The sequence below is a fragment of the Falco rusticolus genome, chromosome Z, assembly GCF_015220075.1.
Source record: "Falco rusticolus isolate bFalRus1 chromosome Z, bFalRus1.pri, whole genome shotgun sequence".
Taxonomy (NCBI): domain Eukaryota; kingdom Metazoa; phylum Chordata; class Aves; order Falconiformes; family Falconidae; genus Falco; species Falco rusticolus.
Window position 1 is genome coordinate 75,345,167 of NC_051210.1, and position 15,655 is coordinate 75,360,821.

The 15,655-nt window shown below is 38.5% G+C and overlaps 1 protein-coding gene across 2 annotated transcripts in view; it reads left to right on the plus strand.

Moving 5' to 3' along the window:
* The window catches only part of KIAA1328 (KIAA1328 ortholog), a 173,756-nt gene that overhangs the window by 4,285 nt on the left and 153,816 nt on the right, over window positions 1–15,655 (plus strand). For both annotated transcript variants that reach the window (XM_037373535.1, XM_037373536.1), the window contains 3 exons: window positions 1,199–1,338; window positions 5,368–5,462; window positions 14,497–14,612. In XM_037373535.1, the coding sequence (XP_037229432.1) occupies window positions 1,199–1,338; window positions 5,368–5,462; window positions 14,497–14,612 (351 nt within the window). The remainder of the gene's footprint in view (window positions 1–1,198; window positions 1,339–5,367; window positions 5,463–14,496; window positions 14,613–15,655) is intronic.

Genomic DNA, 15,655 nt, shown 5'->3' on the forward strand with positions numbered 1-15,655 from the left:
CATCCTTGGGGAAAAGATGGGTGTTCTTAGCCCCCCTTCGAATTTTCCAACTGTTTTCAAACACAGCTTTTGCAGTGACACCAGGTCCTGAAAACATGTCTGGGGTTGATTAACTCTATAGTGAAGTTGTGTGTGTGTCCAGGGTATGTTTAGCAGTTATAAATTTTGAGGAATCCTACTCTCTGGGTTTCGGGTAGCATGGTTACTTTCAAAAACTGCTGGCCAAACAGCTCTATTAAAAATCTCTGCATGTGTTTTGTAGCTAGCATAGTTCAAACCAGGCAGTGTCAGATCATTGTACTCCATGCTGTGGAAAGAAATCAGTGATCCTAAATGGCAGAAATGGATTCACTCTGGGAAGTATTCTTCCACTTTTGTGGAAGAGAATTTTAGAAACATTGTTTTCCCTTGTGTATGAGCATGGAGATGTTAAAGCAGTTCTTTCACTTGAATTGCTGGTATGCTTCTGAGATTTATTACCCAAATACATGCAATTTATCAGCTGCTAGTGTAAAATCAACATTTTTTCTTCAAAACTTCTTGTACTTCTGAACAGTCAAAACTCCTGGCTGTTGGCTTTCATCTGGTTTAGGTGTTAGTGTCAGTGTTGGTACTTCATAATTGCAGCACCAAGATTTTCAGTGCTTCCATGTTTTTACCATTGGTAGCGGTGAACTAATTATGGCAGGAAGCTTTTTACAGATGATCTGTGGAGTGTGCACTGGAGTGTTACATTACTCATATGCTTGGTACTGAATGTAACTAACAATTAGCCTGAGCAATCAGTAAGTTGGATGTATAACAGAAAAAAATTGTATTTTATCATATGAGTGGTACTTTTAACAGCATTACTGCTGCATGGTTCTTTGTCTTTGAGTGTCAAAGCAGAAGCTCAGTTTTAGGCTTTTGCATCTTAAACACAGTTTTTTTCATTGGACCTCAGTCAGAAGATGTGTGTTTCGGAATTTACTTTGATGGTCATTGTGGCTGGGTGTAGTTCAGTGCTGTGCACCTCTTTTTCTGCTAATATGTTCATCTTAATAAAATTTTATATGGAGTGAGAGGCTGGGGGGAACTGCAAATGTATATGAAATGCTTATCTTTTTGAAAAGATCTGCTAAGGCAGGGATGCCTTTGTGGAAATCTTGGTCCCTTTTGGCTTTATAATCTGTGTATTCTGCTTCTCTTCCATTTACAGGAGTGTCTACAAAAGGAAATTTAAGAACAAGGAATTTGCCAAAATATCAGAAAAGTAAAGCTGACCTAAAGGTGCCTGTAGCTGTTGCGTCTGTTTCCATGGATTCTGTTAGAAGCACAGGAGATCTGACAGGGCAGCAGGTCAGTAAAAGCAAATTTTTCTTGCTCTTGAGAGTGCCCATAGCAGAGAAATGGCATAAAATATTGAGGCTGAAAACTTTAAACAGTTTTAGAGTACTATTATTTTTGCAGTTTCTTATACTTTTTGACCACTGACTTGATGGCTTGATGGCAAAAATTACTTTTCCACTGAGATTGCTTGCCCCTTTAAGGGGAACAAAGGATGAATGTGCCTGATTTATGTAAGTGATATGTCATTGAGGCTATGTAAAACAGATTATATATATTTTTCTATGTGTGTATGTGTACAGAGGGAGAGACAGAGTAACTTTAAGTAGCTCCTAATCTATGAGTTACTAGATAAACATGCAAGAAGTTGTGTTTCAGTGTATTCAGTTTCATTGTTCTAGTCTTATCACTTAGAAACAAGACCTGTAATAGAGACCTTTTTGCTGTAGCTGCTTATATTAGTAAGGTAAAATCACTTCCTGTTTTTGACAGTAAAAGTTTAAAGTGTGTGAAAAGTAGGAGTAGCTTTGTCAGTTGGCTTTTATCTTTGGTTCTGCTTTGAATTGGCTGGTCTACTGTGACAACAGGTGATGCTTTTGCTACAGTTTATTGCATTAGAAATTTCCTATCTGCAGGGTTTCCTTTGGAAGATTATTCTGTATTGTGATATTCAGAAATCTGTTGAGAGATACAGTTTTTCTAACACGATTTGTATAGTACTGTGACGGTAAGTCATTCAAGTACTGTTAAGTCCCTTGCCTAGCAGCCATCTTGGACAAGTCTTTAAGTCACTCTAGGGTTTGGAATTCTGCCTGTAAGTGGGAGGATATAAAACTTCTGACTGCTTCTGAATTGTTGTATTGTCATGCATTTGATTTTTGTTCTTCATCTGGGCTAAGATGTCATTCTCTGTCTTCTGTGTGCCTCACATGTACATTCAAAATTGATGTGAAGACAGATCATTCGATTCTCATTGCTTTGATAGAGTCATTGCCCTTTGAATCCTTCAGCATGACACTAATAACCTGTGTCATTTTTAGGGCTCCTCCTGGACGCATCTCTTTCCATTTCTCTGTTTATCTGTACTTGCTTTCAGGAGGCTGGTATGTACCTCCGCTTTGCAAATGATGTCCTTAAGTTATTAAGAAATTTCACACATAGTCCCCATTATGCAGAAGCTTTATGTAGAAGCATCTCTTCATAGGTATCTACAAGCCCGCTGCCTCATAGATGCCTTCATAAGTCACATTAAAATCTGTTTTATTGCATGATGTGTTGTTTACATTGCTTGTTGTTTAGAGAATTTTAACTCCTTTTTCCCTGTCAGAACTGATGGGGTAGAAACGGTCTTTGTTTTCTTTCTATAATCCCTAATATGTGAAATTGTGGTTGAAGACTCAAATGTGCTTTTAGAAAGTTGACAATATAATGCGTTCAAAGCTTTTTCTCTTTTCTAACCTTCTGTTTTTCTCTTACCTTGCCAAATCCTTATGGAAATTTTGTACTCTTAACTTTGAAGATAAGCTCTGGATTGAAACAAACAGAACAAATAAATTTTAGTTGTTATGAAAGAAAAAGACTTCACAAAATTTTTCTTCAAGGAGTTTTCATCACTAGCAGAACTAATTTGCTTCAAGCTGTTGTGTGCATGTCTAGGGAGTGCTGATCGTTTCAACACACGTTACACTGTTGTACTGGTAGGTAGGTTGCCGTTATGATTTACCAGGATCCTCTTCTGAAGAGAATGGCTTGAGTTTTGCTCTAATATGAATCTTGGCAGAACTGATTTACCTTTTCTTCATTCAGATAGACTTGAGCACCACAAAGGAAGATGAGTGTTTTGGAGAGGACTTTGAAAAGGTCTTGTTAGCTCTGGAGCTCTTCTGGTACTTATAATAAATCAGTGGTTTGCTATACTGGTCTTGACCAAAATTTCCCATCTTCCTACTTCCCATTTGACAGAAGTCGTCTGCTGTCATGCAAATTGTCATCTTCTGAGATGTGGTTTCTGAAGAGGATCTTCCATTTATGTAGTACATTTCATCCAGAAAATACTGAGTTACGAAACTGTTTTCTGTTATGAAACTGAGCTGTGTAGAAAGGACAGAAATCTGGAAAAAGGTGATACAGTCTTGGCCTCTATCTCATTTGTTGTCTTGTTTTGATGGTGCAGTGTCACTGTGAATAATTCCACAGCTTCATTTTGACATTTGTTATGGTTCAAGTCTGCCTTGAGAATTTTTATCTGACATCTATCCATATCTGTGGGTGAAACAAAAGCACAGACTAACTTTTCAGATTTCGCCCTTCATCCCACAAATGTTTGTCTGACAAGTATATATGTAGGTTTAGATAATAGCTTGAGGTACCTTCTGTTAAAATCTCCTTCACTAATGTAACCAAGTTTCTGCCTCTTTTTTTTGAGTAAAAAATGTCCTGTAACTTTTTATTTTTCTTAAAGAAGTTCCATCATCTAGCTGCCAAAAAAATAGTTTTCAGACATTTTTAGCACGGGAAATGGAAATCTTTCAACCATAGTTGAATTTGAATTCAGTTAAGTTAAAGACATTCTCCTTTTGCATGACTGTAAATAGCACCTGAAGGGTCAGGTGGCTACACATAAGTCTGTGTAAAATCACCACCTTATTCAGAAGCAACATAGACCTTCAAGTGTTTCAAACCGCTGTTCAAGAAGCAGTTAGCTAAGAATGGAAGGGGGTACTTCCTTTCTTACGTGCGTAGATCAGCTGCCCATAATGGTAAGGAGGGGAGAGAAGCCCAGTGTTTGCTTTCTGTGCTCAGAGGTTGTTCTGTGCTGTATTGTGTTAACTTGGCCAAACTGCAAGGCATTTGTGCTTGTATCTCATGTTAAGCACTGTATGCCCTCGGGGAGGACTGTAGTATTTTTAGGTCTGTAAAAATCTAAGCTGAAAACACGTCAGATTAGTGGAAATACTTAAACTTGTCAAAATCTTGGGCAGAGTAACATAGCTCTTACTGCTGCTTTCGTCTTGGGATTCTTATTTTGTGCTTAGTGCTAGCACTGGCGAACTGAGACACCAATGACAGAAATTTTTGATAAATAGAAACAATTTAGAACTGAAACTGTTTCCTGCTTGGAAACACCCAAACCGGGTAATGCCAATAACCTCAATAATACACGGGACTGTGGCGAACACGAACAGCAATAAGCCCTCTGGTGGACAAGGGTAACAAACGCTGCAGTTCTCTGTGTGATAAAGGAATGCATTGAAGGAGCTGAAGTACTGGAGTATGTTAAAGGATTGTTTTGAGAATTAATAAGTACGAAGGTAGCAAATAAATGATGGAAAACAAACAATAGTGAAATGTGAAAGGGTGTGTACTTTTCTGTATATTAAAAAAAAATCCTCTGAAATAAGGACTTAGCATCTACTAACAATTTATTACACGCATTTTTGCTGTTTTGGTTTAGTCCAGGGGTCCTCAAACTGTTTAAACAGGGGGCCGGCGCACGGATGAAGTGGCAGGCAGTCATCTGCGGCTGCTTGGTTTCCCCCCCCAGCCCCCGGTGGGGGGATCTATAAATACCGGGGGCTGGATTGAGGACCCTGGGGGACCCTATCTGGCCTGCGGGCTGTAGTTTGAGGATCCCTGGTTTAGTCAAACACTAAGGCAGATTTTTTTTTTTTTCCCTTGCTCTTTCATTTTAGGATGCTAAGGTAAAGTTTGGTATTGCTGCACTAGATTTTCAAGTTGTGAGAACCTACTGCCCTTTATGAATCAGGGAATAGTCTATGCCTTAAAACTTTATCCTATACATTTAGTATTGAAGCTAGCAGCTTGCATTTGAATTACAAGTGTTTTCAAAAAAATCTCCACAATTTGGTAATCTGTTTTACTGAACTATACTTACATTTTTAAAAATATGTATTTTATTTCCAGTTGGAATTTGTCTACTTTCAACTTCTAATTATTAGGCCTTGAAGTGCTTTTAATATCTCATGAAATATTGGTTCTGCTTTAAAGAGTACTATCTATAATGTTACTTTAAATTTTCAGGTAACTAATGAAGGAGGAATGAAGAGTGCTTCTTTAAAGGATTTGTGTCCTGAGGACAAGAGACGCATTGCAAACTTAATTAAAGAACTTGCCAGGTAAGAATAAGCATCACCTGAAAATGCATTATGTTTAAGGGTAGTTATTCCTCTAATTAATCTTAAGCAGTGTAGTATTGCATTATGGAACTGAATATTTAAATAAGGTAATTTTTCTTGCTGGAGGAGGTATGAAGAATGAAGCAACCTGATTGGTTTTTCCTTGCTTTCTGACCCTAAACCCCCTAAACGTTTTGAAAACAAAACCCGAAGTTTTGTGACCTGCAGTAGTTCACCTGTATAAACCTCGTCACGGAGCTAGGGTTTTGTTTGCTGTTTGTATCGCATCCTTTAAATAAACACATGTTGTCTTCTGGAAATTACAAACTTTATTGATACGAAACTTTGTGGTGCTTGTTTGTCAGGGGTAAGCTTTTATATGGAGTTCCACATTAATAGTGGATTGCTGATCTTGTGGCTGAAACAAGTTAATCACTATACGCCCATGTTTGTACATGTAGATCAGTAGAGAGTCCAGTGTAATTTTAACTTATTAGCCAAACTTTCTTTTGTTTTGATGAATTTCTTCAAGTTGTCCCTGTTTGAAAGGAGATGCAGAAATAGTGCAAGCGAAAACAGCTTTAGTAAATTTTTTTCCTGCGTTTCATCCCAGTGCTAGTCACATTCGTGAAGAGAAATGATACGAAAAATAGGTTGAATTTGAGTGAGGAGACTTTTACCTCTCTCTGTGTCCCTAACACTTCAGAATCTCTGGAAATATGCTTCCTGGCTGTAAAATTGAGAAGGAACACATGGGGCCTTAGCAGGTTTTCGCATATCAGAGGGGAAAGTCTCGTGAGATGATCTCAGTCCTTTGGGCTAAAAGTTAGCATCCATACTAAGAATTTATAAAGGCAAAGTTTTTCTAGAACAAAATGAAGGTTCTCAGTTATTAATGAAATGCTTTTTTGCCATAGATTTCATATGTCTGTGCAATAATTGGCAAGCGTTACTGTCCTTTTGCTTTTTATGTTAGGAAAGTTTGGGCAGAGAAATGTAAATTACTTGCTCAAGGTCATACAATAAGTCTCTGGTGCAGCTAGGAATATTTTCTCTCTGATTATCCTCATCCAGTGGACCATTTTGCCTGCTAATAATTTGTACCAATATAGAATTTCTTGCTATACAGTATTTTAGTAATTTTTGAAGTTCTTCATGCTTGCAACTCTATTTTATCCTACCTCATGTGTTGGAAAATGTATAGTTAAGGCTGTCATAAAGAGTAGATTGCTGGGAAGCCTGGTTACAAATTGTCAGATGTTGGAGCTATTCGGACACTGTTGCCACTGTTGATATATAGAGGTATATTCTAATATTAAAAAAAGCCTTTTATTACATTGTTCCTTGTAATACACTGCTCCCTAGTGAATAGTAGTACACTAACTCATTTGAGCATGGGATTCTTCTTAACTCTCAGATGCTGTCATTTGTCCCTGAGGACAGTTTGATATTTCTGCCTGACATTTCTTCAAAGAAAAATAGAAGGTGCAGCAACATTAATTTTGAAAAGTAAAATTAGTGGAACACTATTATTTTATACTTAGTTCTCTTTTATTTTTAAACCTAATCATATTTTTATTGGATGTAATTAAAAGTCCTTTGCAGAGTAATAGGGAAGTTGAACTTTAATTCCGCTCACCTCGTCACTTTTTTAAATCTCTCCATAATTTTCATCCCTAGTTGTGCAATGATGGAGGGTTTTTATAAGCAGTAGAACATTCTTTGCTATTTAAGAGAAGAAAAAGAACCAGCAGAATGCTGAAAGTTTTCCAAGAAGACTGTCCGGCCATAAATACTTGGAATATAATAAAGATCTCAGTTGACCAGAGCTATGCTTCACTGTTCCTTATTTTACTACTATTTATGAATGAAAATGTTAGTAGTTGGGACTAATTCCTGCATGTTTATTGCAGGATGGTGGACAGAAATAGATTGGTCAATAACTGTTTGCATGAAGGCAGTTGTAAAGTGGTAAAGTTCTGTCTGCATGAAAACCAGTGGCAAAATACAATTAACTCCTGTGGCTTGAATATCAACCAATTCTTGCTTGAGCAGTTCAGGATATTGGTCTTTCCACTGACTTCAGTGACTACGGAAGGGAACGCTAATGTACTTTTCTTTCTCTTCCTATTTTTTCTTCTTTTCCTCTAACTCTTATTCCCAATGTACTTTTGAACATTGAGAAGGTTGTGCCTGTGCTAATATGCTGCAATGTCAGACTTTGTTTTGGTGTGGTTAAATTCTGATGATGGCTATATTATTATCCTTTCCTTTGAAAAAAACCCAGTTGCTGGGCTGTAATGCCCTGCTGCTGGGGATTCCAGTGGCTGACATTACATTAGCTGTTAGGGACTTTATGAAATTGATCTTTGAGAAAGGGTTGAAAGAAAGGACTCAGCTGTATCCTTTTTAATCCTCTTTCTAGGCTAAATAATCTTTGTTTCACTCTGTGCTGCCACCTGTAAATCTGACCATTATTTTTCCTCTCTTTGAACATATCCAGCCTATCTTCCCTCTTAAGGTGAAAAAAGAGAAGCAAACTGGATCCAGGGTTTAAAATACTTCAGTGTTGTAAATTTGAACTTCTTATTGCATCAGAAGATTGATTTCAAATGGTTTTAGTAGGGGAATTTCTGAGTAGAATGAGTCATGCCCATGAATGCCAAAGTGCTGTGAGTAAATGGGTAATTCTTGAGCGTGATCTGCCATAGTTTTCTAAAACAAGCAGCATGGCATCTTTGTGTTTTCAGCAAGCTGCTGCTGGGTAGTGGTGGAAGTGGCAGACACAGTATGAGCAAATTTTAGCTCTCCCTAAAAAGCAGAGTTCTTTTAAGAGGCAAAAAAGACATTCTCTGAGCTTTTATCACTGCAGGCTACTCCTGAAGCAGTCATCAGCTTATGTAATGAAATGAGCAGTGACATGGTGAAGACATTGAAAGATTCCTACCCTCATACTCTGTGCCAATGTCAGGAAACATTAGCCTCTTCCAAGAGGGAGCAGCTCAAGGTCCTCTGGGACTTAGCCAGTTGACTATTGATCATCAAGGGCTTGCTAGACACCGTAACTAGAATGGTTACAAAGTATTCTGGAGTGAAATACTCTAAGTGATATGTAGGTTTTGAGTGCTCTCTTGTGTTGGCATTTGGCTGAATGGAGAGGGTCCAAACTTTGCAGTGAGAGTGAATATGTGTGTGCTTGCAAGCATTCACCTCACTCCAAACTGGTGTATAGACATAGTACTGTGACTTTCTGGCTCCAGCTGATGTGTATGTTCCCTGCCTATACAGCTCACATAAGCAGTTTGCTTTAGAATGAACAGAGGTATTGACAAAATGATGTAGAATGGTTCATGGAAGTTTAATTTTTGTTTTTAGTGGTGAGAATTGGTATTGAAAAACTTTTATGTTCTTTCTTTTGTCATATAAGATAAACATTGAGAAAGCTGGCTCCCAGTTGTCTTTGCAAACAAATCTTCAAAAGCAACTTAGGTAGAAAGGTTCATAATGCCCTTATCCACCAAAAGGAGGGAATGATTGCCCTTTTCAAGTGAGATACAAGATGTTTTTTGTGATCAGATGTTGTGGTTTAACCCCAGCTGGCAACCAAGTACCACGCAGCCACTTACTCACTCCTCCTCACCCAGAGGACTGGGGAAGAGAATCGGAAAGGGGTGTAAAACTCGAGGGTTGAGATATGAACAATTCAATAGGTAAAGAAAAAAGCCATGCACACAAGCAAAGCAAGGAATCCATTCACCACTTCCCATGGGCAGCAGGTGTTTGGCCATCCCCAGGACAGCCGGGCTCCATCACACGTTAACAGTTACTCGGGAAGACAAACGCCATAATGCCAGATGTCACCACCTTCCTCCTTCTTCCCCCAGTTTATACACTCGGCATGATGTCATATGGTATGGAATACCTCTTTGGCTAGTTTGGGTCACCTGTCTTGGCTGTGTCGCCTTCCCAAATTCCGTGTCCCACCAGCCCTCTTGCTGGCAGGGCCTAAGAAACCGAAAAGTCCTTGATATAATATAAACATTACCCAGCAACAACTAAAACCATCAGTGTCCTGTCAACATTTTTCTCACACCAAATCCAAAACACAGCACTGCACCAGCTATTAAGAAGAAAATTAACTCTATCCCAGCTGAAACCAGGACATCAGATTAGTGTCTTCCTGGCAAAGACCACTTGGCATGCCCAGAATGACTTGTATCTGCAAGCTGGTAAAACAGGCTTCAGACAGCCCTTTGTCCTTATTGAGAAAATACTTCCTCCTTCCCAAGACCTTGGATTGCTAAACCTGTTGTAGGGTGCTGGCAGTCTGGGATGCTATCTTTTCTACTGACGTTGCTTTATGTGGACTTTTTATCCTGATATGAAGATGAAATTGACCAACTAAAATTGAAATTTTCCAACAAAAGGTGAAAATGGGAATCAAAACGGGTTAATTTGGTTACAGAACTGGAAACCATTACAAAGGAGGACAGTAAAACTATCGTAGCGTGTATGTGCTGTTTAAGTGTTTTTCTTCCAGCACTTAGGATCTTTGAAGGACAACTTGCCTGTGGAAGTCCGTATTGCAAATCTGCAGTGTTTGGCCTCTTGGATTGCCTTCTCTCCTCAGTTACACTACCTCATAATTAACCACATTGTTACCTGGCTTTAACTTTAATGTCAAGATGTTTTTTTCTTTTTCTTTTGTATGCTACTTTAGGGGCAATATTGTGCTGCAGTTCTCTTAATTGGTCAGGCAGTGAGACTGCAAATGAGGTATCCCTAAGCTTGTCTGGAAATTACTTCTTGTTGATAGGTAAAGCATGCCTAGGATTATTGTATCACCAATCACACGTACCTTTTGTGCCTAAAAAGTCATTTGTAGCTATAAATTCATGCTGTGAGTTTTTTTTGTTTTTTTTATATTGCAAGTTGCAGATCGTAAAAAATCTATTAATTGTGCAGCAATTTCAGTTATATTTTGGGACCGTTGGTCTTTTTTGTTATTTCTAATTTTTTTTTAATTTATACAAACTGCCTGTGATACATTTGACTCAAGTATCAGATTTGTTAACAGTGTCCTTAGATTAAAAATGCTGCCTTTCTTTGTTGCTGCAGTGCTGGTATTAAGTATCACATTGTTGCTCAGCCCTGCCAGAGGCATGTTGTGATCAACTCTGGCATGAAAACTTGTTTCATCTTTCTGGAGCCCATCTTTCACTTGTAATACCTGATTTTATTCCATGATTTCTGTGTGTGCTGGGCTCTGCATGATGCCCTTGCTTCATTTTTCCTCCCCCCACCCCTTGTCTTGCCTGTTTCAGGTGCCATTCTTTTCTTGTGTTGTATTTTAACCCCAGCTAGTAACTAAGTACCACACAATTCTCAAAAACCACAGGTTTTAAATTCTATCACCAAAATATTTTTATCTTTCCTAGCTAGTTGGCAGACTAATGTCAGGTGAATGTTCCTTAAAAGGTAAATGTTTCCAACAGGTATAGGACTGATCAGTGAAATTTCCAGTGGCTGTGTGTCTGCTGTTTGTTTATTTTGTCTTCTGTTTTAACTTGCTCAGCCACGGTTCTTAATGCATTCAGATTTCTTTTGGAAACGCTCAATTTTCTAATATTTAAAAAAATTGAAAACAGTGTTTTAAATTTGCTTTTTCAGCTTGTCTTTTCTTGTAAGTGCCTTCAATCAAGAAGAGTTCTTCTGAGTTTTGTCCCTAGGAGTGTTATCATGGCTCTTTCTTGTGCATGCCGGTTTTTCATCAGACAAATAAAACTTGGAAGTTCTGTTGACCTGTGCAGAGCTCAAGAAGTTCCACCTGGAGAGCATCAGTCCTGCTTACTCAATAGAGTGAGTCAGTGTCGTCAGGAAACTTGTTGATCAGTTCCTTCTTCAGATCAGTCAGAACTATTGGTATCAGCAGTGGACTAGGAGCACAACATAATAATTGGAACTGGTGATTTGGGAATTAATTTTAACACGAAGGCTGATGTTCTAGGAGGGTTTTTTATCCATATATCTGCATTATGAATTTTTCTTTTCCTACAGAGACTCCTGTAAAAAAAATTAAAATCTTTATTTGGATGCATCTAGAATTAATTACATAGTCTTTGAAATGTTTAATTTTAAAAAAATCTTGAACAAAGATGGTGTGTATCCTATGATACAAGACAGGTGAATGTAAATTGTATGCAAGAAAATGTTGCAGACACTGAGCAGCAGCAATACTTCCACTGACTTGTCGTCTGTGCTCTCAGCTGTCAGTCCTCTACTTGTTTCAGGAAACAATGATAACAGAGCTGAACACCAGCGTGTTGCCCAGCAGATCAGCTGTGCCCTTTGTAGTTGTGGTGCGTCCATTCTCTCACTGCTCTTCTCTGACCACCAGTGGATGAAAAGCATGTGAAAATCCTTTTGAGAAGCATTATAAGCCTTGTAATGTTTCTGTATGGCATCAGCGAAGTCCTTCCTAGTTCTGCTGAAAAGCATCTGTTCTTTACTGCCAGACGGCAGTGAAGTAAGTATATAAAAAAAATCTCACTGAGCTATATATAGGATGTGACATAAATCCAGCATAATCTGATGACATTCTTGTATTCCTTTTCTCTAACTTCCTTTTGCCACCTCCTGTGACTAACTGTCTTCTATATCTTGCCTGCCCTTTATGGGCTGTCTCCCGCTTTGTGATACATAAACACATACTGCCACGTTTCTTCTAAGATCACTTACTGTTCTCAGTCATTTGCTGCGTAAGATATGTGGCACAATGTATTCATATGTCTGGGAGTATGACAGCTTGCTGTGATCTGTGTTAAATACAAACACAGCACTTGAATGTGATGCAGACTGATACAAGCAGCAAATCACAGAATATAGATGGGTAAAACCTGCTAGTTTAGTCTGATTTCTCTAGTGTTCTGTTCTTTCTTGCCTTATTTTCTTATACTGTTGTTTGATTTTAACACTTAGGTGCCAGCATGGCCCAGTGTCCCAAACCTTTTTCTAATGCAGCATCACTGCTGGAGTTAGTAAGCAAGCTTCCTTATATAGTGCCCTGGAGATGACACTTGTCCTCCCTTTCTGTTCTGATCTCCTCTCCACCTCTGCCCCTTCCCCCCACCGCCTTATTTCCATCTGTCGTCTACATGGTCACTGCAGTTTTGATAGTCTTTTTTTAAATTGGTGGGGTTTAGTCTCTGTTCCATACCATGTCTTTTTTTTTTTTTTTTTTTTTTTTCCCTTCCCCTAAGGCATAGAAAGCATGCTTGCGTCTTTCACGGGTTATGTGAAGGGAGGTCATACATGCTGTAGTCACTTGATTGCTCTAGGTTTGGAAAATACAAACTAGTTGCGGTTAGATGCCAAAGCCTGGTCTGCAGCCTGCGGCATGTGTACCCTCATTGTAACTGTATCAGGGAGCAAGGATAGTAGTTTTCAAAAGTTTGTTGCCTGCTTAGCTAAGGAGTACATAGGTGTTGGGATGGATACAGGGTTCATACAGCTGGTTCTTTTTTCATTGTTTGTTTTCTGATGTGTGCACACCCTGTTTGACAGTCTTTGGGTGGAAGGAAAAGGGTCTAGGAATGTGCTGATGAACACTGCCAGGGACAGGATTGTAAATCAGTGTGTTCCAAGCTTTCAAACCATACTCATTTACAGAATTTGATTGTATGCTATATATTATTTTTCTCCCTCCAGATTTGTGGGGAAAAGGTGTGAGTTTTGGTATTATTAATTATTTCCAACTTCACGTTGTCTGCTTGAGCTGTTGTGGGAAGGATGGTGGGTTGTTCTTAAGAGCTGGGGAATAATGCCTGTCTGCAGTTCACCCCAGGGGGGTGACCCTTTACGGCTTTTCCACTGGAATACCCAAACAAATCTGTGCCCTTTTAAGGGAAACATCATGATGTCAAATGGATGGCTTAGTCCCTAAACAGAGTTCTCTGTTAAGAATGACCTTGAGCCTGATGGAACAAGTGCAAGGCTTAATCTAATGCCTATATATATATATGTGTAGACATTATATTTTCCCATGCTTTCCTTTTCCTGTAGGGCTGCTCCACTTAGAAAACTTCAGTTTTAACTTCCTTTAAAAGTTGTACTGCTTTGGTCTCCTGTCACCTGTGTTGTGATAGCTGTTTCATCACCATAAAAGACTGAACTTTAAAAGCCTTCAGCAACAGAAACTGCCTAAGTGCAGAGCAATAATATTTATTAGTCTAAGCTCATTACTAATATTTTTATAGATTTTTATAGGACCATGATTTCTGAGCCGTGTTTTTTAACGTAGTTAGAGGATCATCTGTGCATAATGGTCGTCTTGCTTACGTGATACCAGAATAATTGTTTTTACAGCCTGCTTTTGAGGTTCACAATAAATGATCATTGTAAGCCTTTCTCACATAGTCATCTTTTAATCTTGATCCAGTTATTTACACTAAGCAGGAAGACACAAGGTGCCATGGCCTAGACAGAAAGGAAAATTTGCTCCTGCAGCTTGATAATTTAAAATCCCCAGAAGAGGACAAACTGTTTGATTTGGAGAAAACGAGAAAAATGTTTCCTTTCCTGAACTTATATTTGACCTGTAAATGTGAAAGAAGGATTAGTTTATAGATTCAGAAACAGAAAAGTTTTCCAATTTCCTTCCTGTCTCAGCAGCTAAGCTCTCCCATTTGAGTTTTCTGTCTGTGTGCCCTAGGCTTGTAAGGATCCCAGTGTGTCTTCATTATGGCTGTAGGGAATCAGACTGCACAAACTAATTGTGGGTTCAGATCCTTGCTTTGTTGTTCCATGTTGGCCATTAATGTGCATGTACTACACTAAGACTGGTGTCTTTGAAAAAAGAATGTATTGCATAAAGTCATATGCATCCTGCAATGTAATATAATAAAATAAACATTATGAGGAACTAACCTGTTTAAGGGTAGAGAGGGTGATATCCATTTACCTGGAAAGTGGAGGAGTTGGAAGTCAGGCACTGTGCTTATAGGCATATATTTTATTTCTCTCAATTTCTTTTCAGGGTAAGCGAAGAAAAAGAGGTGACAGAAGAACGGCTGAAAGCTGAGCAGGAGTCATTTGAGAAGAAGATCAGACAGCTAGAGGAACAGAATGAACTTATCATCAAGGAAAGGGAAGATATCCTTTAAAAATATGTGCAGGGGCTCACTGAAATTAAAAGCGAACTACAGAGAAATAATTGTTCTAATTTATGGCAGAGAATAAATCTGCATGTGCTGCCATTCAAAAGCAATCAGAGATATGACTTGTCAGCATGTGACACTGGTTCATTTGAGCTTAAAACTGCCATCCAGCTGTTCCTATGATGTTGTTTTGCTATGAAATACATATTTGTCAAGTAAAAATGACAATAAGGAATTTATGCTTTAAAATATGGTTGTAGATTTATTATTTTTTACTATATCCTGTTAGGTTGTAACTGAGATCTAAAATTTGCATGGTATTCCAGTGCTCTCTGTGTCCAGAGAAAGACAACTTATACCAAAGGCATATAAACAGTATATATGCACTAGGAGGTTTAGCCAGGTCAGACTTTTTTTTGATGTAGCATTTGTTTGGGGTTTTTTTAATGTGTTAGCTGATTCTCTTTTCTTGCAGGCTGTGACTTCCATTTTTGTTAAGCTGCGTATACTTAGTCCCAGTCCTGTAATATCACATGCAAATTTAATGTTGCAGGAAATACAATTTTCCTTCGATGTGGTCTGATAGACATTTACAAAATTCTCTTGTTCATTTCTCTTCCAAATCTTTGGTATTGACTCTTCCTTGTTTAACTCTTCAGAAGGTTAATGGTTGACCATAGCGGGATATGGAAGAAACAGTGCTTCAGCTACAGCAAGAGCCAAAAATACATGATTCCTCAGGAGCTGTATTTCAAGTAGGGAGGATACTAATGCTATTTTAAAAAGCATTGATGAAACCTAGTGTGCAGTACTGTGTTCAGTCCTGAATCATCCATTCCTTAATTCAAATTAAAAATCATGTTAGTTACAGAAGTTGTGGAGAAGGGCTGCTTAAGATGATGGGGGGCCTAGAGAAGCTGTTTTCTGAGAAGGGACTAAGTGTGGTGAGTGTAGGCTTCTGAATAGTGACTGGCTGTATAGAAGTAGGTTGAGATGGTGGTAAGGTGAATAGGGGGAGAGACCATGCTGAGACAAAAA